Source organism: Pan troglodytes, chromosome 7, assembly GCF_028858775.2.
Source record: "Pan troglodytes isolate AG18354 chromosome 7, NHGRI_mPanTro3-v2.0_pri, whole genome shotgun sequence".
Classification (NCBI taxonomy): Eukaryota; Metazoa; Chordata; class Mammalia; order Primates; family Hominidae; genus Pan; species Pan troglodytes.
The window spans coordinates 30,293,901-30,319,774 of record NC_072405.2 but is presented as its reverse complement, the minus strand read 5'-3'; the positions used below and the strand labels follow the sequence as shown (position 1 = coordinate 30,319,774).

Below are 25,874 nucleotides of genomic sequence, written 5' to 3'. Positions count from 1 at the left end.
ATAATCTGGCAGTGTTGTGGGAATCAGGACCACAGTCTTTGCTGTAGCAATACCCGGGACCTCAGTTTACATATCTCCTTTATGTATCGAGAAAGTGTATGTGTGGGTGGTAGGAGGGCCAGGAAAAAAAGCTAAAATCACTCACCGTGTGATTGTTCAGCATGAACTGTACCGCACTAAGCTTCACTAGCTTCCTTACACTACTGTACGTGAAGACAAAGGAAGAAGGTCAAGGAAAGTGTGAAGCAGACCGAAACTCTAAGGCAGATGGAAACTTTCCAGAATAAAGGACAGTTCACCCAAATATCTTATTTTTTAAAAAATACTTGAGTATACCACTGCCAAATATGAAAAAATGTGTTCTCTTCTAAGCACTATTTAATCAGTAAGAAAACACCTATACTGGCCGGGAGCAGTGGCTCACGCCTGTAATCCCAGCACTTTGGGAGGCCGAGGAGGGCAGATCACGAGGTCAGGAGATCGAGACCATCCTGGCTAACACGGTGAAACCCCACCTCTACTAAAAATACAAAAAATTAGCTGGGCATGGTGGCGGGTGCCTGTAGTCCCAGCTACTCGGAAGGCCGAGGCAGGAGAATGGCATGAACCTGGGAGGCGGAGCTTGTAGTGAGCCGAGATCGCACAACTGCACTCCAGCCTGGGCAACAGAGCAAGACTCCATCTCAAAAATAAAAAATAAAAAATAAAATAAATAAAGCAAACACCTATACCAAACTCCTATTTGTAAGAAAATAGAATAAACCTAGCAGTTTCCCCAAATAATCATGAATAGTCTAAAAGGGCTTTTCTCAGCGGGGGGTTCCAAGGGAGAATTAGGCCCTAAACTCCTGCCTAAGAGGCATATATTGTGTATAATGAATGAACTTCTCTCCTATTTAGAATGGTACTAGCTATATACAGTATTTGGAAAAGCGAGAAGAAAGTCACTTCAATAATTTTACAGGGTTTACCCTTCTTGTGGACCCCTGGTTGTGAAAAGCTGCCCTAGAGCAATTCAAACTTTATAGCAGACCTAATTCAAGTCAAGAGGAAGCATAGTCATCACTTCAGTCACAAAGCTTGGAATCAGGATGTTTCTACCAACCAGCTGATGGGACAACCTAAGAAGGAGTTTGTCTCTACTATGGATACTAAAACCTTGGTCACACAGAGTGTGTACCTATGAGATGGGGCTACTATGCACTTCTGGAACTTAGGAATAGACAGGGATAAATCTGTACTAAACTATCAGGTTGGGTGTCAGCTCATTTTTGGGGTCTGAAATTATTCCTATATTCTGCATGGGCATTGGCGTGTTTTTGGACTCCTAGGAAAATGGAAGATATGTGAGTACACACTACAGCTAAACTGAAGTGGAAAGAGCAGGAGGCCATGATTCTAAGACTGTGGCATGCCAGTTTCTGTTGTGCACAGAAGCTAGCTTAGAAAAGGATATCCAATGGAGAGGTCATTGAGAAGCTGTAGTGTCTTGGAGGTGATTGGTTCACAACGGCCCCAGTACTTCAAGTTGGTGATGCTGGAGGACAAAAAGAAAAAAAAAAGCAAGAGACCCTTTTGATTTGCTGGTTTCCTTGAGGGCTGGGAGAAGAAGAAAGTCATTCATCAAAAGTCACCACACATCTGCACCACCAATTCACAGACATCACGACCACAAAAAAAGATGGGTAGGAAATCTCTGTACTTACATTTGGTTGACTAGAAAAATTATCCTTCAGATAATCTTCACTACTTGGTTCCAAAGCTACACTGGCCCATACCCAGGCCCTTGGAATTCTGGGGCACTCCAGGGCTGATTTCTGCAGCAAGGGTAAGAGATTTCTGCGGCAGTGATAACATGCAGACGTATGCAATTCTGCACCTGCACCATCCACTGTCAGCTGCAGAATTCTAGTAGCCCTTGCTTCTGGATTCTTAGCTGGCAGAGTCCTTTAGACCCCCTTTGCTTTTTCCATCTTAAGTTATTAAACCAGCTCATGGATATGAGTGTTTAGGGTTGGGACAGTTGGTAGGAGACAAAATGTCACTCTGCACACAGCCCTGGGTAATATATTTGGCTCCTAGTGTGTGCTTTGATAAATTGAGCTCCTAAAAAGGGAAAAATGTAACCAAAGGGGTATAACGTAAAAAAAAAAATAAAAAAGGGCCAATTAGGAGCTCCAACTCTGAAGACAGTTCAAACAGCAGCACTAGATTTTGGAGACTCAACACTCTTAAAGGGTGTGATGTTTCCTGGGAGGAATAAGCCCATTTTTAAGTGGGGCTTTCCCCTTTGAGGGGATAATGAGAGGAAATCGGCAACAGAAAGTGAATGCCTATGCTGGGCATCCCTGGAGCACGGCAACTGGGTGAGGGGCTGAGCAGCAATTACTGGGGTGGAGGTCTGTTTTGCTAATGACATGACAGAGTTTCACCTGTGATTCCAGAGGCTAAAGAGGAGATTCTGCAAGAACAAAATTAAATCCTTGCCTGTACAAGCCTGGAATGCTCTGGGGCCGGGCCATATCTCTAAGCACAGCTTGTCACACACTCAAATGCACAATTTTCTGACGCAAACGATCAATGCTGGAATACCAGGCACTGGCAGCACAATGCCAAGATCACATTTTACAGTTGCAACAGGAGTGCAAAGGACTCTTGCTGGTGGCAAGCTGAAACACTTACATTTTTCCTATGAAGACGCTTAGGACCATGGTCTCATCATTCAAGCCCAGAACTTCTGAGAGTCGGCGGTACAGCTGGTGTTAAGAAGAGAAAGTAACCAGAACACATGAATTACAACAATCACATCCTGGTACTATTTTTGTCCACACTCATGGGTAAGATGTGGAAGAAAATGGACAAGAATCCCAGAGAGGACTTTACTGAAGGGATAAGCTAGTTTTCAAGTATTACTGGACAGATGCTGAGCAATCTTACTGGTCCCTTTCAATCCTGAAATTGCAAAAAGACAGCCCAGATCTTCTGTTCTGAATATTAATTCATGCATGGAGACTAAGAATTGCCCATTTGTGGGAGAACAACAGATGCTTGGACTGGCCATTTGTTAAGCATATGGAGCACTAAAGAAATGGGCCCAATTCTTTGATGACTCTCCCAGAATTTAAAGACTAAGAGAAAACATTTGGACTGTCCTATTACGTGAAATCTGGAGGTTATGTGAACTATCAGCAACTGTTTCCCTCCATCAGCAATCCCACAAGTGAGAAGTGAGAACTAAGGGGAGCCAATTGAGAGGCTGTTACCTTAGAGGATTTCTGCACTTGGTCCCCAATGTAGATCTTACGAAACTGTTCAAAAAAGCTCAGCATGGCCAACTCTAGCTTCTCATTACCCGCCTGGGCCAAACGAGAATCTGTTAGGTTCATCAGCTGGAGCACCCTGGAGGAAGAGGAGCAATGATTCTCTCAACAGCAGGACATCCTGTTTACTCTAGACAACCCAAGCTATCTTGACATGGTCGTATATGCCTGTACTTGGGTACAGCAACCTCCTGCAACCAAATTCATCTACGTAAATGAGGGAGGCAGGACTAGACCAGGAGTTTTCGATCTTTTTGGAGACACATGAAGGATGATGTTCACAGGTAGGTAACACTTCCAGGGATTACTAGCAGAAATACTGCCTGTGACTTCATCTCTTTTCTCTGTACCTTCTCCCCAAAAGAAAGGATACTGGAATGCAAGTGAGTGAATGCGAATAGAGATGTCATAATAAGTGAGTCATTTGATATTTGAGTGTGGGAATAGTTAACTATTTGTGACACACCATGAGTGAATGAGACTCCATCATTGTGTTGCTACACTCAAGCTCAGAACCAATCTGCAAGACATTGTTTGAACTAAATTTATATTATGACACACACAGTATTGAACTCGGCTGCAGAATCAGAAAGGCATTAGATTTCATTCTTATTAAAGCTCTGCTCAACTCTTCAAAAAATGCCAGTGGGAAAATGCTACAGAGACTTTTGTCAGGATTAAGGGACCTCTGGGCAAATGGGCATCTGATAAACAAAATGGGGGTGGAAAGAGACAAATGAGGATTTTCAGAAGATATATATATTGAAGGCGGGGCGCGGTGGCTCATGCCTGTAATCCCAGCACTTTGGGAGGCCAAGGCAGGTGGATCACCTGAGGTCAGGCGTTCCAGACCAGCCTGGCCAACATGGTGAAACCCCATCTCACTAAAAATACAAAAATTAGCCAGATGTGGTGACGCATGCCTGTAATCATAGCTACTTGGGAGGCTGAGGCAGGAGAATCGCTTGAACCTGGGAGAACCTAGAACAGGGAGGCAGAGGTTGCAGTGAGCTAAGATAGCGCCACTGCACTCTGGCCTGGGTGACAGAGCGAGACTCCATCTCCAAAAAAAAAAAAAAAAAGTTTTGATAAAATGAGAATTGCACAGATGCAAAATAACTTGAAATGTATGGCCAAGAGATTTGAAAGGCTGTAGGAACTCTGTAATTCCATCTCTGGTGAACTTCAAAGAACTGCAGTTTCCTTTTAGACTTATTTTGGGATGGCAAAAGCAGTCCATATTTTACTAACTCTGAGATACTGTTCTTAAAAAGACCTAACAGAGAATCTCTGCGTTAGTTTTCCTAATTCCGTTTCCATTATTTCCTTGCTGAATTATTGCTGGTTTTTTATTTTAAAGTAAAGATCATAGGCAGAGTTATCATGGCACTTACAAAAGGCTTGAAAGCTGTGTCTCATGGGCAGTTAGCATGTTCAGATTACGTTCTGTAAGTGGAGAGGACCCTATCGGGGAGTGGAGAAGTGCCAGCGAGGCAGAGTGGAGAGCTTCTGTGGGGAGCACTTACCGACAGACAAGCTCACCATCCATGGCGTCTTGCTCATCAGTGCTGGCAAAAGAAACCCGGCCACCGATCACTGCTCCAATAATGTAAACCAGCCATGTCAGCCTTCCTGCAGCAGGAGACAGACCCAGTGTCACCTCCAGTGATAGTTTCTTGAAGACATTCCTCACTCTGAACTTCCTTAATCTTAAGAACACTGTGGTGAAACCATGAAGTCTTACTTTTCTTACAGAGAATGGCTACTTCTCTGCTTTGGTAAGGGCAATGCTAAGAGGGAAATTCGTTAGGTAACCAATGTTCCTGTATCAGACAAGGCCATTATTTTTAGTGTAGTATTTCCTTAGAGTTAAAAACACCCAAGCTGGGCACAGTGCCATGTTACAAACACCAGCCAGGCCCGGTAAAAAGAGGAAGCCCAGGTTACTATCTGTACTTATCTCCCTGTTTCCCCTGGGCCTTTATTTAGCAGTCATAAACCTCTCGGCCTGGTCCCAGCTGTGCTGTGGGGCATTAGAAAGCAGACAGGAGCCAGGTGTGGTGGCACATGCCTGTAGTCCCAGCTACTTCGGGAGGCTGAGGCAGGAGGATCACTTGAGCCAAGAAGTACAAGGCCCACGTGGGCAACATAGCGAGACCTCATCTCTTAAAACAAAATCCCACTGCAGATGTGATTTCAGTTCTTCTTCCCTAGTCCCTTGAGGGATTTATTCATTCATAAAGATTCTTGTGCATATGGAGACAACTGATGATGAAAGAATCCTTTTGCAGGGAGGTAGGAAAGAGGTGGCAATGAGCGAAGGGGTACTAGACAACATCTCCTCACAAGTCTAGAGTTCCCAGCATGCTGCACACTCACCCTCCTGCACTGCAATGTCCATTGGGCTTGCGCTGGCGCTCTGTAGCAGCTCCTGGTACGACTGGGCCGACTGGTCAAACAACTGCACGAGGAGTGCACACGTCTTCTCATATTCACAACGCCCAATGGTGGACAGCTGGTCCAACTGCTGCTGGACCAGCCCCGTATCCTCCAGGGGATCTTCCAGGCCATCTCTATTCCCAAGGGAAGAAGGAAGGCAGCTCTCTTAAAATATGACTACTGATTTGCCCAATATAGCAGCTCTCTGACTTCTTCACTTAGCCACCATTTCTGACTGTAGAGGTCTACATCCCGACATTACTTTTTCCCAAGGAAGAATGTTTAATGAGGCAGAAGGCCAATGTCTTTGCCCTAGCATCAGTCTCCCTTAGGTATATTCTGCTTGTTGGTGTCAAATCTTACAATCTGAATTCTCAACTCTTAATGTTTTTCTGCCTTAAACCTCAAAGTCCTGCCCTTCTCAACTCTCTGACCGCTTGACTCTTAGTCTTTCGCTTGTTCTTGACTATAGTAAACTGTAGGATAAGTACACAGTCCTGTGTGGGAGGCCATTGTGGCCAGATGTGTCTTGGAATTCAGAACTGTTCAAATTGGAGGAAGGCAGTATGATGGTTCTACCGTATCATATAAAACCCTTGATGAGCTTTGTGGCACATCAAACTCAACGTTCCTGTAGCAAAACTTATGAATATTATAAATGGTCATACTAAGTAGGATTTTAAAAAAACTATAAATGGTCTCATACCAACTCCCGTCTGGTTTTGTAACAAGTGAATTCTAATGCCAAACTGATGAGGAAATTTCTTTTGTCACATCTTTGACTTTGGAATTGCAGACCCTTAGGCATTGTGGCCCTGTACTAGATCTTGCCTTATCTGCCAGCTCCTAGATTTTAACATCTTGTCCAATAAGGAGCTCTTCTGTTGTTACACTACAGTATGATAATGGCAGCAGCAGCAGGAGCAGCAGCACTAAAACTAGCTGTGTGCTTACCATGTGCTACACACTGTGCCAGGTCATATTAATTTAATCCTTGTAAGAACCTTATGAGGTAGGCCTATTATTATTTGAATTTTACAAATACAGAAATGGAGCAACTTGCCCAAGAGTACAGAGCTACTAACTGGCTATCTGGCCCCAGAGCCTACAAACATGTAACCACTCCCCAACAATGCCTCACTGAAGCCAGCCGAATCCTCAGGAGTGGAAGCTATGGAGGTGACAGAAGAAGGCTTGCTGGTGAACTTCATGAATACTCAGATTTTGAACTGATTCAAGTCATCAACAGTTAAGACTATAACTCATGACTATTAAATGCACTTGGGGCTAAGCAAATTAAGAATCCAACTTAAAAAGGCCCCAGACCCTTAGACTCCAAGTAAATTCTCTTGACAAACAGCCAGTGAAAACAAGAAAGCTACCTAAACAGGGCTATAACTTCATTTAATATAGGTAATTTTTGAAAGGGCTTGACATTTCTTTAGCTACGGGTTTTTGGTTCAGTTAAGTCAATGTAGACAGAAACCATGTGTGAATGTAAAGCAATCAGTGATCAGTGGCTTAGAATTCTTACGTGTTCTAGCTCTGGAATTAGAATTGATAACTAGATTGTGCAATCTTTATCCACTTATTTCTTTAGGAGTTCACATTAAGCACCTATAAGTTACACATAATTCTTATCATCTATATCTTATAAATGTTTCTCACACTGAAAGAAAAACAGCGGCAAGGACAAACATTATATGGATATACTCTATTCAAAGATATTGCTATGGACAGTGAAAAGGGGGAATATGAATAGAATATAAATGTTCAAGAGACAAGACTATTCTATCAGGCTTTATGCTCTCATGCTACTCTGCTGACAAGGAAGAAGAACCATGAACAGTAGTGGCTCCAATGAGACACGCTTCGAGTACCTCTTTGCCAATGGGGTGTCTGATCTCTAGGAAGTGTGACAACAGGCCACTGGTGCGGGAATGAATGAGGCTAAGTTTCCTTACCTCAGTATGATGTGCACAGATTCCAACCGGGATGTGATGTAGGCTTTGGTGACCTCAGGAGTGTAAGTTTCCAGCATGTGGGGCTCTGTGGCTTTGACATACGGCACAGAGGCTGCCAGCCGCTGCCACAGGCTCAGAAGATAGTGCACACTATTTGGAGCAAATTCCCAGTGCTAAAGAAAAGTAGAAAAGCAGAAGGCATATTTTTCATTTCTGTACGTGTTAGTCCCATGCCATTGACACAGAAGATAAAGACTTTTTTCTTTTTTTTTTAAAAAGAGGATAGACTTTTGTGGGCTTTGTTCTGTGTATGGCAACTAGTTTAATGTGTTTATTAGTATTTTCAAGATTAAGCATCTAATGAGAAGGGCTACTCTATGCTGGCTGTGTAAGCCTCACCATAAGGAAAGCCATATGTAAGTGGGTCTCAACCATTAGTATGCATGACAATCACCTCAAGAACTTGTTAGAAACACCAAGGCTCTACCCTGGACCTACTGAACCAGAAATTATGGGGATAAGACTCAAGAATCTATATTTTTTCATCAGTCCCCTAGATGACTGTGATACAAGCCATAAAATTTGAGACCCATTGTTCTATATTACACGACTAAGAAAGAGAGGGCATCAAGTCTCTTTTTACTCTTCTGTCTAGCTCCCTGTTCCAACCTTGGCTTTTTTGGGGTGACTATGAGCTAATTCTCTCTGGGATGAATCTAAATATTATCCTAGTAATTCCCACATGTTCCTCTCCCCACACTACTTGCACTTGTGTAAATGTAAATCACAGGCCACAATAGTAACTACTCTGTAGGGCTATACTGTACTTATGGTTACCTTTGCCAAGAAAAAAAAATATATTCGCACATGGTTAAAACCAACAAGCAAGAGATTCCAGTATTTAGGAAGGAAGACACAAGTAATCAAAGACAAACCTGTAGGCTGGTCACTGTGAAGTTGGCTATCAATCGGATGACCTCAGGGTAGTTTTCCACCTTTACCAATTCTCCCAGTTGATAGTTACTCTTCAATCGGGCCAGTAGTCTGCAAAACTCATGGTAATTGTTTGGGTCTGATAAACTCTGGCAGTAGCAGAGGAGAAAAATAAAATGTAAAATGTGCCTTAACATACTTCAAGAATGATGTATACTTGAGATGGCATGGGGGAAGGGGTAGAATCTACTTTTTAACTTCTGGGCTGCAGGTCATGATTCAGAATGATACGTCTGCATAATGTTCAGAAACAATTTTTTAAAGTCACTTTGAAAAGGGACAGTCACATTTATTATCTCATATGTTCACAATAATAATCACATGAGATGACATTATTAGCCTCAATGGACAGAGTTTGAAACAGAAGCCCAGGAGGATCACACTGAGGCTGTAAAGCTCATTATAGCAGAAGTGGGCACGACCTAAGATGTGACTGACTTGTTTTCTTATTGTTACCAATCAAATGAAATCTAATGAAATTTTCATTTCCACGTCTGTCAAACTGATCATTCAGCACAACTAACCGATAGTTAGCAAAGTTATACAAATGTTTCATATATTTATATCACTTACTGTAATTTATTCATATAGTAGTGTTTATATGATATAGCAAATATTACAGCTATTTTAAAATCTATTCTACCAGTATATTTAATTGTATGTTTCCTGATATGTCTTCTTCTGTTAGCATATGTGGGCTAAGACTTTGTTTTGTTCACCCGTGTATCCCTGGCACAGAGTAGGTACTCAATGTAATTTGTTGAATGAATAAATGAATTTTAAAAAGAGGGACAAAACTGAGTATATTTTGAAATAAACTGCTTTTTAATTTTCTTCTAATATAGAGAAGTGATACTTTCAAAAAAATACTGAATCACTGGGACTTCAAAAGACAAAAAGGGCAATCGAGTTATGAAATTAACGTTTGAAAGAAGTATCTTCCTTCCCACCTAAAAGCAGCCCTATATACTTAGGTTACCGATAAACATTTTTTAAAAATGGTAAACAAAATCAAAAACCAAATGTTAGATTTTTTTTTTTTTTTGAGACGGAGTCTTACTCTGTCGCCCAAGCTGGAGTGCAATGGCATGATCTCGGCTCACTGCAACCTCTGCCTCCCGGGTTCAAGCGATTCTCCTGCCTCAGCCTCCCGAGTAGCTGGGATTACAGGCACGCGCCACCATGGCTGGCTAATTTTTTTTGTAGTTTACTTAGTAGAGACAGGGTTTCACTATGTTGGCCAGGCTGGTCTTGAGCTCCTGACCTCAAGTGATCTGCCCACCTTGGCCTCCCAAAGTGTTGGGATTACAGGCGTGAGCCTCTGTGCCCGGAGATGTTAGATTCTTAATTTCTTGGGGGGAAAAATGACTAGCTTCTTCCTTATTTCCTTATAGCGAAGTGATTCTTTCCTGTAACTCCTACATTTCTGAAGCTGGAGGATATAAGCTCCTCTTTTGGGCAAATAATCTCAGAATTGGCCTACAAATAGAGATTCACATCAGTCTTCCCTGAAGAACAGACTGAATTGTTTACTGGGCCTCGGGATGGATTTCCTTCTGACTCATAACAGCTGGGCATACACTAATCCTATACATATGTAAATTCTCAGATAAACTTACCTGTGGGTTTTCCAGTATTCGTTTAACACCATCAACAAGATGAGAGAGAAACTTGGCCCTCTCTGCATTGTTAAACAGGGATCTTCTGACTGAAGCGATCTGTACCAAGCAGGATAATACCTAAATGCAGGGCAGAACCCAAACACAACGATTAAAAAGACTGTACAGTTACTTTCACCAGAAACGTTCCACCTCCTACAATATCCTTCTTTAGGCTATCTGAAGCAATATTATTTTAAAAAGAGAAAAGAAAAGAACATAGATCCAAGCAGACCATAGCAGCCCGTTAAATTCAGTTTGGAAATTCCCTTAGGTACAAATTCCTTTGACCACTCCAATGGCATCTTTGTTCTTGCTGAGATACGTTATTTCACCCTTAAAAATATCGAGCAATTTATACTTTAAAGTTTTAGATTTAGTTTTCTTGGCTAATCTGAGTTTGACATGTAGATGTTATGTGCTTATGTCATTACATGCTATAAAGAAATAAGCGTATCGGCCGGGCGTGGTGGCTCACGCCTGTAATCCCAGCACTCTGGGAGGCTGAGGCGGGCAGATCACGAGGTCAGGAATTTGAGACCAGCCTGGCAAACATAGTGAAACCCCATCTCTACCAAAAATACAAAAAATTAGCTGGGCGTGGTGGCAGGCACCTGTAATCCCAGGTACTTGGGAGGCTGAGGGAGGAGAATCGCTTGAAGCTGGGAGGCGGAGGCTGCAGTGAGCCGAGATTGCGCCACTGCACTCCAGCCCGGGCAACAGTGAGAGACTCCATCTCAAAAACAAAAAAAAGAAAAAAAAAAAAAAAAAAAAAGAAATAAGCACATCATATCTGGGCCCTAAAAAAAGCCAGCTTTGGCCAGGCGTGGTGGCTCACGCCCGTAATCCCAGCACTTTGGGAGGCTGAAACAGGCAGATCACCTGAGGTCGGGAGTTTGAGACCAGCCTGACCAACATGGAGAAACCCTGTCTCTACTGAAAATACAAAATTAGCCGGGCGTGGTGGCTCATGCCTGTAATTCCAGCTACTCAGGAGGCTGAGGCAGGAGAATCGCTTGAACCCATGGGTAGTGCCATTCCACTCTAGCATGGGCAACAAGATCAAAACTCTGCCTCAAACAAACAAACAAAAAAACACAACCCAGCTTTATCCCTGAAGACATTTCCCCCTGTTCCCACTGTGTTAGATATTTACATTCTCTGTTTGCCCCTCTAGATCTGCTTTCGACCCTTTTCCACCCTGCCCTATTCCCTAGGAGGCTGACCTCTGTTGAGGAGAGCAGCCAAGCTCCCTTGCCCTCTGGCTTCTAGTTGGCTTCAACCAATGGAAAGTACAAGCAGGAGATTAGAGGGCAGAGGGAACAGGGTACCCCTCTTCCGACCATCCAGCTGGCTATGCAGTGGCAGAGTTTCTCTAGTGATGGCTGTAGTTCTTGTTGTCCAGCCCTCCTCTAAGACGCAGCTTCAACTCTCTCCAGGTTTCCTTCACTTGCCCTTTGAGGCTTCCCACTACTGCCAGCCCCAGGGGCATGCACCACCACCCCGTGCTGGTGTCCCTTAATTTTACCCATACCTTTGCAAGTAGTACTTTCTTAATCATCCCTCTTGACTGTGCTACATTTTCTTGCAGTAACCTTAACGATACACCCGACAACACTGAAATCATGTTTCAGCGAACACAAAGGTCTACATTAATTTGGAGAAGTGCTACAATGGCCAGAAAAGTCCTCTACTGAACAAACACTATGCACACCACTCATTACTTCACTGTGTTTTCTTTATATATTTTGTGTATAACACCAACCGGTAATTTACACCAACAATCTGAAATACCAGACCAATAGTATTTTAGAACCTGAATGAATTTTGAGGTTTTAGGTTAATTATGGCTTTAAAGGAGAAATACACCATTCCCAATAGCTTTCAAATGTTATTCAGGGTAAGTATGCAAATTAGCCTTCTCATCACAGTTTCCATTTATGACAATCTAATGTACACCTAAGGGGTTTTCTGAGTCAGGACAATCTTAATAGTTCAACTAGACAGTATTAGGTGAATCCCCAGGTGCTAGCCTGTGGCCGTTTGAGGAACAGCATAAAGTCAGATACACGATGAGACCCAAAAGAGCTTGACCATCTGCAGGAATTAGCCTTTAGACAGGAATAATTTAAAAATAATTAAGACTTTATGGCTGGAACCTTTAGGCTACAAGCTTAATCTCAAAAGACTAGATAACTAGCCTAGTATTTCTATGCTTTACTTGTATAATTTTATAAAACAAAACGAATATAAGGTTCATTCACCATTGCTATCTTCTATGAATAGGTTTGCTTTAAGAAACGGTAGTCCTGACTCACCAGAGGTGAAAATGAAGGAGGGATGGAATGATACAGGTCAAAAAACAGCTGCAGGGTTGAAGAATCTAAGAAGGCTGGGGAAGAAAAAGACAAAAGACATCACTTTATTAAGTATGAACATTGCCGCTGGCATACTTCCAGCACTATACATCAGGGAGCACATCCTTCTGCCTACTTATCTTACAGAGTATTTATTTCCTTTGGAAGTGATAAGCAAATAGGGGCTTTTTGGTTTCCCTTTTTCTTTTCTCTCTTTTTTGAGACGGAGTCTCCCTCTGTAGCCCAGGCTGGAGTGCAATGGCGAGATCTCGGCTCACTGCAACCTTTGCCTCCCAGGTCCCGGTTTAAAGGATTCTCCTGCCTCAGCCTCCAGAGTAGCTGGGATTACAGGCACGTGCCACCATGCCCAGCTAATTTTTGTATTTTTAGTAGAGACGGGGTTTCACCATGGTCGCCAGGCTGGTCTTGAACTCCTGACATAGTGATCTGCCTGCCTCGGCCTCCCAAAGTGCTGGGATTACAGGCGTGAGCCACCACGCCCGGCCTCTTTTCTTTTTTTGAAAGTACTATTTTAGCTTCTCTAAGAAACAGATTTCTTCTTTCAATTCTCTGAGAACTTAACCTGAACACCTCTGTCCATAAAAAGAATTTAAAACTTTTATCCTTCTGGAATACAAAGACAAACATAAGAACAAGTTGTTGTGTTTGATTTTGTTTTTAAAGATAGTTATTACCCTAAATAGATTACAGAAGTCTCTAGGCAATTAATGCAAGAAGGTGAAATACCTATCTATTATTAATCAGCAATTTTAAAAGTTCTTTGACACTGCGGGATCTATGAGATTACTCCAACAACCTCCCCAACATTATAAAATAGATGTTACTGGCTGGGCACAGTGGCTCACACCTGTAGTCCCAGCACTCTGGGAGGCCAAGGTAGGAGAATCACTCGAACCCAGGAGTTCAAGACTAGCTTGGGCAACATTGTGAGACCCCACTTCTACAAAACATAAACAAACAAAATTAGCCGGGTGTGGTGGCATGTGCCTGTAGTTCCAGATACTTGGGAGGCTGAGATGGGAAGACTGCTTGAGTCCAGGAGGTTGAGGATGCACTGAGCTGTGATCGTGCCACTGCACTCCAGCCTGGGTGACAGAGTGAGACCCTGTCTTTAAAAAACAAACAAACAAAAAAAGACTTTAGAATTTTCTCTCAATTCTCCCTCAGAATACACAGGAGTTGCCAGGAGTTCTTTAGATCATTCTACAGACACTCTGTAGGGGAGTGACAGCCTTTGAGGTGGAGGAAGTTCTGTTACCTGATCTCCAGCTGGTGGGAATCTGCACTGTACACAGGTCGTCTGAGGACTCATCAGTGGAAGTGCCGATGAAGTCAAAGTTGAGGCAGTTATGAGTGAGCTTGAGCAGTTGCATGAGCAAGCCATGCTGACTTTCATCATTCAAGTTTAGATTCTTTCCTGAAGCCTGTAAAAATTACCACATAATGAGTCCCCAAAATCACTCCTCTCTTCCCAGCTTGCTCCCAGACTCAACAAAGCTGTGAAGTCAGAAAAGGAGGGCTATATGTTAGCACAGTAAAATGTCCCCTTCTCTCCAAAGATGTGGTACTTCTATCACCTGTGACTATGAAAATACCTAGCTCCTTATATACTATTAAAACATATTTACTATAAAAACATGAAGTTGGTATTTAAAGAAAGCCCTGTTTTAACACTTACTATACTCCTCACACAATGTAGACATAATGGTCACAGGCAATTCTGAAGCAATATGGCTCCTGTGGTCATTTTATTGGCATGTGAGATCCTAGTTATTTCTAGACAGGGCTGGGATTAAACTCTGGAGGGAGCTCTGAGGATGCTTAACACCCTGCCCTACTTTCTTTCCTCGTTTTTACAACCACCATCACCAAAAATCTCTCAAACCAGAATTAAAATCATCACTGAATTTTATTTACTCATTGCAATGTACCTGCAGACTACAGGTGAGTACTGGCCATAGCTACTGTGCCTGTCCCATTGCAAGGTTATACCAGCTGAGCCTCCGTGACTGGCTGGCTAATTATTTGTTCCTGATGGTATCAGTAAGGAGGATTTAATCCTTAGTTTTCTCAAAAGCTTTTCCCCTCCAGCGGGTGCAACAGCTTTTGCTAGGCAGCTTTGCTTAACCCGAGGATTATTTGGGAATTCTAAGGTAAAACTAAGTAATTGAGGAAAAAGATGAGTATCGTTAACTGGAATAACAGAAAGAATACAAACTGGCTTCCAAAACTAAAATTGGGAAATGTTGGAAAATAAGAACAAAACCACAAAAATGAACAAAAAGCCAGAGGCTAACCCTATTTAGCTTTCTATAGGGACAAAGCATCCGAGCTGTGTTACAACTGTGTGGAACTCCCAGCTTAACACTTCTTTCTTAGTTCAGCTCTATCAATAAATGAATTGAAAACACCAACTTTCGATTTTAACACAGGTAATTTCCTTATGTGATACTGTCTACTCCTCCAGGTTATTAAATCTAAATGGATGTTAAAAATTCAAAATCTACTTTTCCTTACAGATGTTACTTGTTTATGTGCTGCTTTTAACTCAGCGGGGGACAGGGGAACCAGCCTGGTTTCTGTATGCTAACAACGTCGTCTGAACCTACTTTCAGAGCACTAAGAATCCAAACACCATAAAACTAACATGCTTTCACATCATATAGAAAGATTTTATGTGGTTATAAAAACAACAACAACAGAACTTCAAACTCTGAGTTAGGTAAACTAGATCCCTTTAAGATAGGAGTATGGGATAAGTGCTCACTTACTGCTCTTTACCTAGGGGAACTGATCTGAAACAGGGAAGTGACAATCATTTCTCCAACCTCAGTGGTCACTCTGACCAGTTTCTTCAATGCCTCTATGAGTCTTATATAAGAGATGATGATTAAACAGATGCATAAACTCTCGTGGGATCAGTTAAAAGCTGACATTTAACAACTTCCCATCCATTCTCATTCTTTCAAAAGAAACTGGGAAATATGACCCAAACTACATGCTCACCTGTTTTAGTAAATTGCAGGAAAGTGTGAAGATATCAAATAATGATGAATCGCGAAAAGAAGAGGCTATTTTTCTGTGCTTGGTTAAAGGATGGGTGGTGTCTGCCTGTGCAGAAAAAGAAGAAACCAATGCAAAGAATTAATTGCAAAAAAAGAATTTTTCATGTAGACTTCCTATAAGCTAGAAGGATTTCCAGTAAGAGCAATATAAACATAAAATACATTTTTAACATTTAAATTATTGTGAAACGCTATCTAGTGAAAGGATGGAGGATAGTAAACTTTCTCTCTAGCTTACAGAGGGAAAACAAAAGGATGGATAATCTCTGCTGCAAATTCTTATTTTCCTCTGTATTCAGGGAGGTAAAACTTAAATTGTTGGCAGACGTTACTGATAATTACTTTCATGTTGTACTGTGGCTTAATGGGCCAGGTGTGGTGACTCACCTCTGTAATTCTAGAACTTTGGGAGGTTGAGGCAGGAGGATCATTTGAGCCCAGAAGCAGACACAGTGAGACCCCCCACCACCTCTAAAAACTAAAAAAATAAAAATAAAAAAATAAAAAAATCGGTGTGGTGGTGCATGCCTGTAAGTCCTAGCTACTCAGGAGGGCCTGGAGCCCAGGCATTCGTGGCTGCACTGCACTCCAGCCTGGGCAGCAGAGTGAGATCCTGTCTCTTAAACACCCACAGACAGAGTAACAACGCTTTGATTTCAGTAAGCAAAACTCAAAACAAAAACAAAAACAAAAAAAACCCTCAACGCTGAAGTTACTGCAGAATTTACAAATGACAACAGCCCATAATATTCACCTCCTTTCCTAACCTATTTCAACATATTCTCTATACCCCAGAAGTGAAAACTTAATTTAAGTAGTTGTACTGGTCTCTGACTTTCCCTGTTCTTGTCTTTTCAGCTAAATTTATGTTTTTGTGGTTAAGAACTAAATCTTCTACTTCTTTAGTATGCTCCCAGTCCTAACACACAGTAGGCACTCAATATGTGGAATAAAATAACTTCAAAGTTGTCAGGAGTATTTTCAGTCTAACCAGGTACTGAAAGCTTAAATCTCTTCTGTTTACTGATCAATTCATCCAAGAGGAGACTCATTTTGTTTTTGCCACATTAAAGTGTAAGGCAGCAAGATTACTGACAATCAAGTCTTCTTAATTTTATTTCTAGGTTCTAAGTAAGAATAGTGACAGAAATATACTTTCTTTTTTGAATCTGACAATCACAAAACAATGGAAAATTCAAATTATTTAGAGGCTCAAAATATTCTTCAATTCTTGCTTCTGTCATTGTGTTATCATGTGTCTTAGATAACAAAGGTCTTGCTAGATTATGTATCATACAATCTGTTATACTGATCATAACACAGAATGATTACACCCTAAATGCTACATAAAATTTCATCACTTTCTTAGAAAAGTAAAATCTTGAAGTTTTTTATTATACATATATCAAAATTTATGTACTCTGTGGGGCCAAGCTTCAAAGGGGAAAACATTAAGTCCACAATCTCTATCCTTAGTTAATGCATCTGCTCTTCTGCTGCAAAGATAAGAGTGGTTAAATAGTACATTAGTTGTTAAGAACACAGGCCGTAGAATAAGACTATTTGGGTTTGAATCACATCTGTTGCTTGTGAAACCTTAGGCAAATGATTTCATCTTTATGTGCCTCAGTTTCCTGATCCAGAAAATGGTATAAACACAGTACCTACCTCATATGACTGTTCTGAGAATAAAATTAGTTACTATAAAGTGCTTAGAATGGTGGTAACAGTAATCACTCAAAAGTGTAAGCTGTTATTATTTTGGTAATTACTGATCACAACGGGGATTGCATGTGGCAAGAAAACACAACATGGACTCCCAATTTTCACAGGCTCTAAGCTAACACATTTGAAATAGGACCAACTCACAGTTAAGATTTCTCAGGGTTAATAAAAATGTCTGCAGAATTATGAGCAATAGCAACAGTAATGCTGATATCATTAATATGCTTCCAACTTAAGGGTGAGATGTTATAACTAATATTGATACGGGCCTGTTCTATAATCACAAATTTTTAGCTAGATAAAAAAGTAAATGACTAAAATATAGCCAGGGCAGAAGAAAGCCACTGGTGTTTCCTCTGTAGTATTCTGTGGCATCAATGACCATTTAAAAAATTTAAAGTATATAGGAGCAGAAGGGGCACACAAAAGGTTGACCTTTATGGTCTCTTTTTTGAAGTCATTCTCTTTCATGGGCAAGGCAGTAGTATTTTGCTTTTTTTGAGATGGAGTTTCGCTCTTGTTGCCCAAGCTGGAGTGCAATAGCGCGATCTTGGCTCGCTGCAACCTCCACCTCCCGGGTTCAAGCGATTCTCCTGCCTGTCTCCCAAGTCACTGGGACTACAGGCACATGCCACCACGCCTGGCTAATTTTTTGTATTTTTAGTAGAAACAGGGTTTCAACATGTTAGCCAGGCTGGTCTTGATCTCCTGACCTCAGGTGATCCGCCTGCCTCGGCCTCCCAAAGTGCTGGGATCACTTTTATCTCTAAAATGATAATTAGTACCAATAAAAAAAAAAAAAAAGCTAAGATGGAAAAGAGGAAAACAACCTGGAGACAGAAAGGGAACAGGACAAAAAGTGAGGTGAGTTGCAATTACAGAGGAAAACCCAATGGAACTATTTTGTTTCAAAAGGGCATTAATCACTTACCGCAAAAGCACACAACTGCCAAAAAAGATCATCCCACACACAGCAGAAAACACCAATACTAAGAAAAAATATGGCACTTACTTCAATGAGGAAGGCTGTAGCACTTACTTGATTAATTTCATTGGTTAGCTGAGATAAAATTGTGACACCAATGATGCAGTATTCAACACTATCCTGGTTAAAAAAAGTATAAGGTAGAAAGAGTTGTCATGTGTGCTTGGTTTTGGCATTTGGAATGCACTCATACTTTCGAATGATGGGTTCCTGTGTCATTAGTAAAACTGCCTAGACAAGGCAGCAAGGAATCATAGTTTAAAACTGTTGTTTTGCTGGACATAAAACCTAACTGTCACTACAAAGGAAGACTGTCAAATCTGACTTCATCAAAATTTAAAACTTTTACATTAAAAAAATTCCCATAAGCATTATAGCATATACATTTTTAAAAGGTAAATTGCAAAACACATCACTAAAGTAAATGACAAGCAACACATTTTATAAAGAGAATGCATAAAACAATAAGCAAAAGGTAAAGAATCCGAGGAAGTGTGGTTAAGATATAAATAGAAGTTCACAGAAAAACAAATATAAGCAATAAATAAACATATCAAAATTTATCCAGTCTCACCCATAACCCAAACAATAAGATACCAATTTTTTTAACCTATTAAATTAGAAAAATTAAGTTTAGCTTCCAGGGCTGAGGTAAGCAGGTCCTCTTATCAACTGTTTGTGGAAGTAGGTACAGTCATGAGTCACTGAATGATGGCGACACGTTCTACGAAATGTGTTATTAGAGGATTTCACTGTTGTGCTAACATCATAGAGTGTACTTACATAAACCTAGATGGTACAGTCTACTACACACCTAGGCTGTATGGTACAGGCTATTGTTCCTAGGCACAAACTTGTACACCACGTGACTATACTGTGGGCAACTATAACAATGGTAAGTGTTTGTGTATCTAAACATAGCAAAGATAAAGTAAAAATTCAGCATAAAAGATTTTTTTTTTAAAAAGCTACACCTGTATAGGGCGCTTACCATGAATGGAGTTTACAGGATTGAAAGTTGTTCTGGGTGAGTCAGTGAGTGAGTGGTGAGTGGATGTGAAAGCCGAGGACATTGCTGTACACCACTACAGACTTTATAAGTATGTACACTTAGGCCACACTAAATTTACTTAAAAAATAAATTGTGCTACAACATTAAGACAGTTCGACATCACTAGGCTCCATTTTTTTTCCAGCTCCATTATAATTTTACGGGACCGCTGTTGTATATGTGGTCTACTGTTGACCAAAACATCATCATGAAGTGCATGCTGTATAACTTTTTTGAGGATAACTTGGAAATATCTTTCCAAGGCTAGGAATTGACCCTACAAACGCACTTATTCAAAATATATGTACTGGGCTATTCACTGAAGTATTAATTTAACACTCGAAAGAAATGCCCATCTATAAAATATTAACTAATTAATTAATCATATTTTTGCTTGGGACCATATGTAGGAATTTGAAAGACTGAGACATGGTTTGTTTTTGCCAACATGCAAACACTACCAAGACCTATTAAGGGTAAAAAACATGCGGAAGAGAATATATCATATAATTCTATTTTGTGTCATGTTTAAAAAGTAGATAAGTGTGTTAAGTTGTGTGTGTGTGTGTGTGTGTGTGTTTATATATATGTATATGCTGGTTCTCCCATTCCCATTACATCAAATATATACACTGTACCTGTAAAAACCTTGTGACGTCTGTGATTGCATTTCTGAAGACATAGTCATCCTTCTGACAGTCAAACCAGCCCAGTTTTGTGATTCTGGCATATAACTGAATAAGTGCTTGTGTCACGAAAGTAGCCAACTTCGGCCGAGTGGCAAGGTAGTTGAGCACATAGTTCCCTATTAAAAAAAAACAAGAAACAAAACCAATCCACATAATAGAAAGCTCTGCCAGAGAAGGGTGTATATCTTTAGACATGCTAAATGGCCAAGAAATTATAAATTTAGACTATTTAACCCAAACTGTCTTAATTATTTATGCTACTGTTCCAAATGGGACTTTAAATTTAAGATTAGTAGGTGTTCTAATTCAGAATTTTATTTTGTCACATGAAGAATTTGCAGTATAGCTGCTTTGACTCTATCCCTAGGTAGCTAAAGAACGTGGTCTACACAGAATTCAAAATCATTAACAATGTTTTTGTTAGTTACTAGTGGCAGTAAAGAAAAGATGAATGAAGAAATCTCCCGATAACAAAAGGGAGGACTTAGGCTTTATCCAGAAGTTATTGCGTCGGGCCCTTCACTTTCATAAGCCCCAAATTCTGGAAACGAACTGGATTCTAGACATTTTGTATGGTTAGCAATCTCAGCATATCATTGAACAAACACATACATTTGACTATTACTAGCACATCACTAAACAAACTATTTTCTTCAAGACAGAACAGAAAATTCTCCACTTACGAATATCTATTCGCTGTTCCAATGGTAGGGGGTTGTTTGTGCGTGATACAAGCTTGGTAAGGCATGTAGCTGCCAGTAACTGGGAGTAAGAGGACTGTGAAAAGAGAGGGAAAAAGGACTTAAAATTGTATTGAGTAAGCCAGTCACAAGGTTTTTAACTTGGAGATCTCTGCTCAGATTCAAGAAAAGGCAATCAGTTTTGGCAGATTTGATCCTCTGGATTTTAGAGGGTCTACTGCTCTGAGGAAAAATGAACCACATAGCATAAGTTTATTTAGCTGACTTCAACAATGAACAACGGGGAAGATAAAGTGAACCGTCTGATCAAGCTGAATCTAATACAGATATCTGCTTCACTCTGAGGGACAGACACTAGAGGGCATCTTTTCAGAAAAATAGAGATTAGAAAAAATCTCTCCCCTCATTTAAACCAAGAAATCTCCCCTCAGTATCTGTTATAATGATATTTCAAACAGTTTCACCTCAAAATATTTCTATGGCATGATATTGGGGAAAAAAGAAAAGAAGTATTAGAGGAAACCATCACACTATGCTATATAGTTAATCTCCAAATTGTATCTTTCCATCAGCGCAGCTATCAATCAGCTATTGGGCTGGGGAATGTATATGATAGTTTAAAAGTAAACTTAAGGTTATTTGTGAGAAAGAAAAATTATGCCTTAAGCAATGGAATAGCTTTATCACATTCTCAAATGTGGGTTTAACAAGTTTTAACCTTACGGAGACTCAAAGCATTCCATTTGATCAAAATGCCTAAGGAAGAATTCCTCCATGTGGCTATATTATATACAATGCCATAAAACAGGAACAGGCTCAGAAGCATTAAAGTATTTTAATCAAGGGTCAAGGACAATTTTCTATGACACAGAAAGTCCTTAAGATGGTAGTCCCTCAGACTATCCATTTATGTTAATATTACATAATACCACCAGGTATAAAAATTTAAGATTAGTGGTGAGAGAGACTGTACTGTCACTCCAGCAGGAGTTAGCTGGCAGAGCTAGCTGGGCATCTCCCACAGGACAAATACAAGTGCATCAATCCAAACACCAAGTGATTTAAGAGAAATATATAAAACACTATGTGCGTAAAACAGAACAGACCACCACACAGTCTTTGACCATGACTTTGTATCATTCAGATATTTGGGGAAAAAGTTATACCCCTCAGCTACTAATGGATAATTTCAACCAATTATAAGTTGTTCTATTTATTGTATAAACAATATTATAATACTAATAAAAAGTCAGAAATAAAGTCAACTAGAATTCTATCCTCTCAACCAATTAACCTTCATTTTTTCACATTTCATTCCAGTCTTAAGGATACTTTTTGGAAAGCAAATTTTGATTAACCAATTCTTTAGGGATTACTGTTGTTCAGAATACCACATGGCATTATCATTTCTATTTTCACCTTTTTCCACACACACAAGAATGATGGCTAATATATGTGCCTTTTCTTGGTGTTTTCTCTTTCATCTGTGAAAGAGCGTAATATAGGTAAGCACGACTGGGAAGCTGTTTGAGGATTAGGAAAAATATGAGGACTGCACTTTATGTTGCCACTTTATCAAAAGAAGGCCAGTGCTTGCTGCTGAAGTCTAGCTGGGATATGCCTCTCATGATGCCCTTTCATGGGACCCTGGGGGGATCCCACCCTTCCCAAGACTTCCATCTTGCCAAAGATAGTGATTTTATCAAATTATATCTCAGGAACATTATTTTGATCACTGCAATGCCATTTTTAAGCTGGAGGAGGTTCTAATTCCATTTAAAATCCTACAATCTCCTGTAATTTCATTGTCAAGGTCACTGTTCCTGGATTTGTAAGGCAATAAACAGCAGCTGTGGCAGAGAGGACACAAAACACAGAGAAGACTGAGGATCTTGTACTAGGACTTTGGATTAAAAAGGTCATTTATTGGCTGGGTGTGGTGGCTCACATCTGTAATCCCATCACTTTGGGAGGCCGAGGCGGGTGGATCACCTGAGGTCAGGAGATCGAGACCAGCCTGACCAACACGGAGAAACCCCGTCTCTACTAAAAAAAAATACAAAATTAGCCAGGCTTGGTGGTGCATGCCTGTGATCCCAGCTACTCGGGAGGCTGAGGCAGGAGAATCACTTGAACCCGGGAGGTGGAGGTTGCAGTGAGCTAAGATCGTGCCATTGCACTCCAGCCTGGGCAACAAGAGCGAAACTCCGTCTCAAAAATAAATAAATAAACAAACACAAAGGTCATTTATCTACAGTCCTATCTTATTCTGGAAAGGACAGGATGTGGCACTTAAATGTAAAAGCAGAAAACAAGTTCTGGAAATTTAGGATGAAAAATTACAGAACAGAAATGCATGTTCAAAGAGATTTTCTTTATGAGACTGTATGGCTGTTTTGCCAACCTGGTAGGTATGGTACTTCTTAAAAGTGAAAATAAGTCAGGGACACCTAGAAAAATCAGGGAACAGAAGCCATCCCAAGCCATTCCTACACAGAGAACTAGAATAAAGTTTCCTAAGCGCCCGTTATCCTTTAGGATTTTCAGATCTTACGCACACTTCCTCTTTCGAGGAGTAGCTGGCACTTGCTCAGGCAATCAGGGCTGTTGGTAAATTCAACCAAGGCTTTCTCTGCCTGGAGTCGAGTGGTTGTGTCTGTGGTTTCATACAGCTGTTTGCACAGATTCTCTAGTTGGGCCAGGCTCTGGAAAAGATCAGTCAGGAAAGAGAACAGTTCAGCCTACTACAAATGTAAGCAACTGTGCTTAAAATTAATAAACAAAGATAAATAATAATCAGTAAAGAAAGAATTGCTTCTGAACTGAGGAGAACCTGGGTAACATTCACCTAATAACCATTTATAGGTCTCTTTGATGCTATAGAAGACAAAATGGTAAGATGCTTAAAATACCTATATACTTTTTCATCATTCCCTTGAGGATCAATCATACATGATACATTTTTCCGCTTGCAAATACCCAGCCTCCTAAGCTTTCCTAAAAGGCTTTGAAATAAAAAATCAGAATTTACTTATTCTGCTATTAATGTAAAAAGTGTGAAATACTAGAGGCACGGCTACTAAAATTAAGCACATAAACATGATATAAGTACCACATACATTTTCATATAGCTTTAAATATTCCTTTGAGTAGTAGTTATTAGCTTACAATAATGTATATGCGTAAAGATGGTCACCCGTACGAGAAAACCTCTAGAGAAAGCTTCAAGATGTATTTACGCACCTTCCTCCCTGGATCCCTCATGTCTAAAGTTCAGCAGACTCTCTTCTGTTGCACTTTAAACTCTTACTTCGGTTCCAAATTTAAAATGAAAGCGTCAAAATAAATTCAACCCTAGCATATGCTCACTCAGAGATAAGACAAGGGAAACACCCACAAGCAAACTCTTCTCTCCAAATCTTGAACCAGTTCCAGGGAGGCAGGAAGGGGTATGGGTGTGTGCTTTGGTCAAAAACCCATAGGGAGGCATATATACTTGCACTTAATGTGGTGTTTAAAGGCAAAGAGGAAAGTAACTAATTAAGACTATACTTAAATATCACCTTTCACTGACTGAAGTGGAGAGTAAACATCTGTTAGCCTTTAAAGGAATGGTTTGGACTTTAAGAAAAAATTGGAGCCTATTTTCACCAGCAGCAAGGATAGTTTGAGATATCCTACTATTAGAAAGGACAATTCTGACAAGAACAAAAATAATAATAATTAAACCAACCTGTGTAAATTGCCTAAAATATATTACACAGCCAGTCTGCCCAAGGCTTTTCATTATCACTTTATTTCATTACACTGTGTCTTTATAAATCACAGCTTTTCCACTAAGTAGGAAAGCCTTTGGGGCAGGATTCATATTTTACTCAACCTGATTAATAAATTTCCAACACTAACTGAAAGGAAACAAGAACGATGAATACTGACGCCCTAAGACCATCAGTCCTACTTCAGACAGCCCCCAAAAGAACAAAACAACAACCTTGCCCTTAAAACGAAACAAACCATCTTTCAAAACATCTTGGGACTTTGATTAGGCTTGTGTTTAACTTGTTTCTGACTTCCAGGGGTCCCACTTAATCTCTTCTTCAATTCAAAAGCACAGAGAAAATCGCAATTGCAATGTCAGATCTCAAGCAATAAAGTTCTACAAGTAGTACCTGAGTTTATTCACATGGCTTATGAACACAAGTAGAAAATAAGGCTAATTACATACATTCCATAAAATACATGCAAAAGCCATTTTTATGCTTGCCAGTACTGCTCAAGACCTTATTGAGAATTGAATCAGTTTAATTATAACCACTCACATTCCTAAACAAGGCATTAAATCTCCTCCACAAGGTTTTGTTTCAACATTGAAATCTAATTCCCCCCCTCCTACAAAATGATTCCCTTAAAAAAAAGAAAAGAAAAAAATTATTTAGGAAAATAAGTAACAAGAAAGACATCAAGAGAAAGACACTGTTTAACTAAAACGTAAGCTGCTATAAAACCTGGCATCAGGTATTGGGGAGTAGCAGCAGCCTCAGAACCTCCACAGCAATCACACACTTTGAGCTTTCCAACATCCTGAACAGACACTCCCTGAACAGTCCTGATGCTTATGGTATAATTGCTCTCCTTAAAGTCTGATCAATCAGTTCCCGTGGTTCCCCCACTGCAACTCTTGTTTATGTTTATTACAACAAAGTTGTTCACATGACAATGTCTAAGCATCTGTTACAGGTAGTTCCTTACTGCTAAAAACCTACATGCAGGTTATGGTAGGCTTTTTGTTGTTGTTTTGTTTTGATTTGCTTTAATTTAGCAGACAAAACATACTGCAGGGTAAGTCTGGTAATGAGTTCTCAGCTCAGGAAACAAGACTGTTTAAAAAACAAAAACGCAATTTGAC

General features: G+C 40.3%; 1 protein-coding gene across 10 annotated transcripts in view; it reads right to left on the bottom strand.

Moving 5' to 3' along the window:
• The window catches only part of XPO7 (exportin 7), an 88,114-nt gene that overhangs the window by 16,036 nt on the left and 46,204 nt on the right, over nt 1–25,874 (bottom strand). For 3 of the 10 annotated variants that reach the window (XM_063816905.1, XM_001151243.7, XM_063816907.1), the window contains exons 2-17: nt 23,527–23,673; nt 20,951–21,044; nt 20,217–20,383; nt 18,582–18,647; nt 15,759–15,863; nt 14,011–14,176; nt 12,693–12,766; nt 10,336–10,455; nt 8,659–8,805; nt 7,724–7,896; nt 5,700–5,893; nt 4,847–4,952; nt 3,264–3,399; nt 2,683–2,756; nt 1,457–1,537; nt 146–209 (exon numbers count right to left, since the gene is read on the bottom strand). In XM_063816905.1, coding sequence (XP_063672975.1) covers nt 146–209; nt 1,457–1,537; nt 2,683–2,756; nt 3,264–3,399; nt 4,847–4,952; nt 5,700–5,893; nt 7,724–7,896; nt 8,659–8,805; nt 10,336–10,455; nt 12,693–12,766; nt 14,011–14,176; nt 15,759–15,863; nt 18,582–18,647; nt 20,217–20,383; nt 20,951–21,044; nt 23,527–23,673 — 1,914 coding nt within the window. Of the gene's footprint in view, nt 1–145; nt 210–1,456; nt 1,538–2,682; nt 2,757–3,263; nt 3,400–4,846; nt 4,953–5,699; nt 5,894–7,723; nt 7,897–8,658; nt 8,806–10,335; nt 10,456–12,692; nt 12,767–14,010; nt 14,177–15,758; nt 15,864–18,554; nt 18,648–20,216; nt 20,384–20,950; nt 21,045–23,526; nt 23,674–24,211; nt 24,586–25,874 lie in introns of those variants that run through there. The other 7 variants (XM_063816906.1, XM_024345080.3, XM_063816908.1 and 4 more) reach the window with 4 other exon arrangements.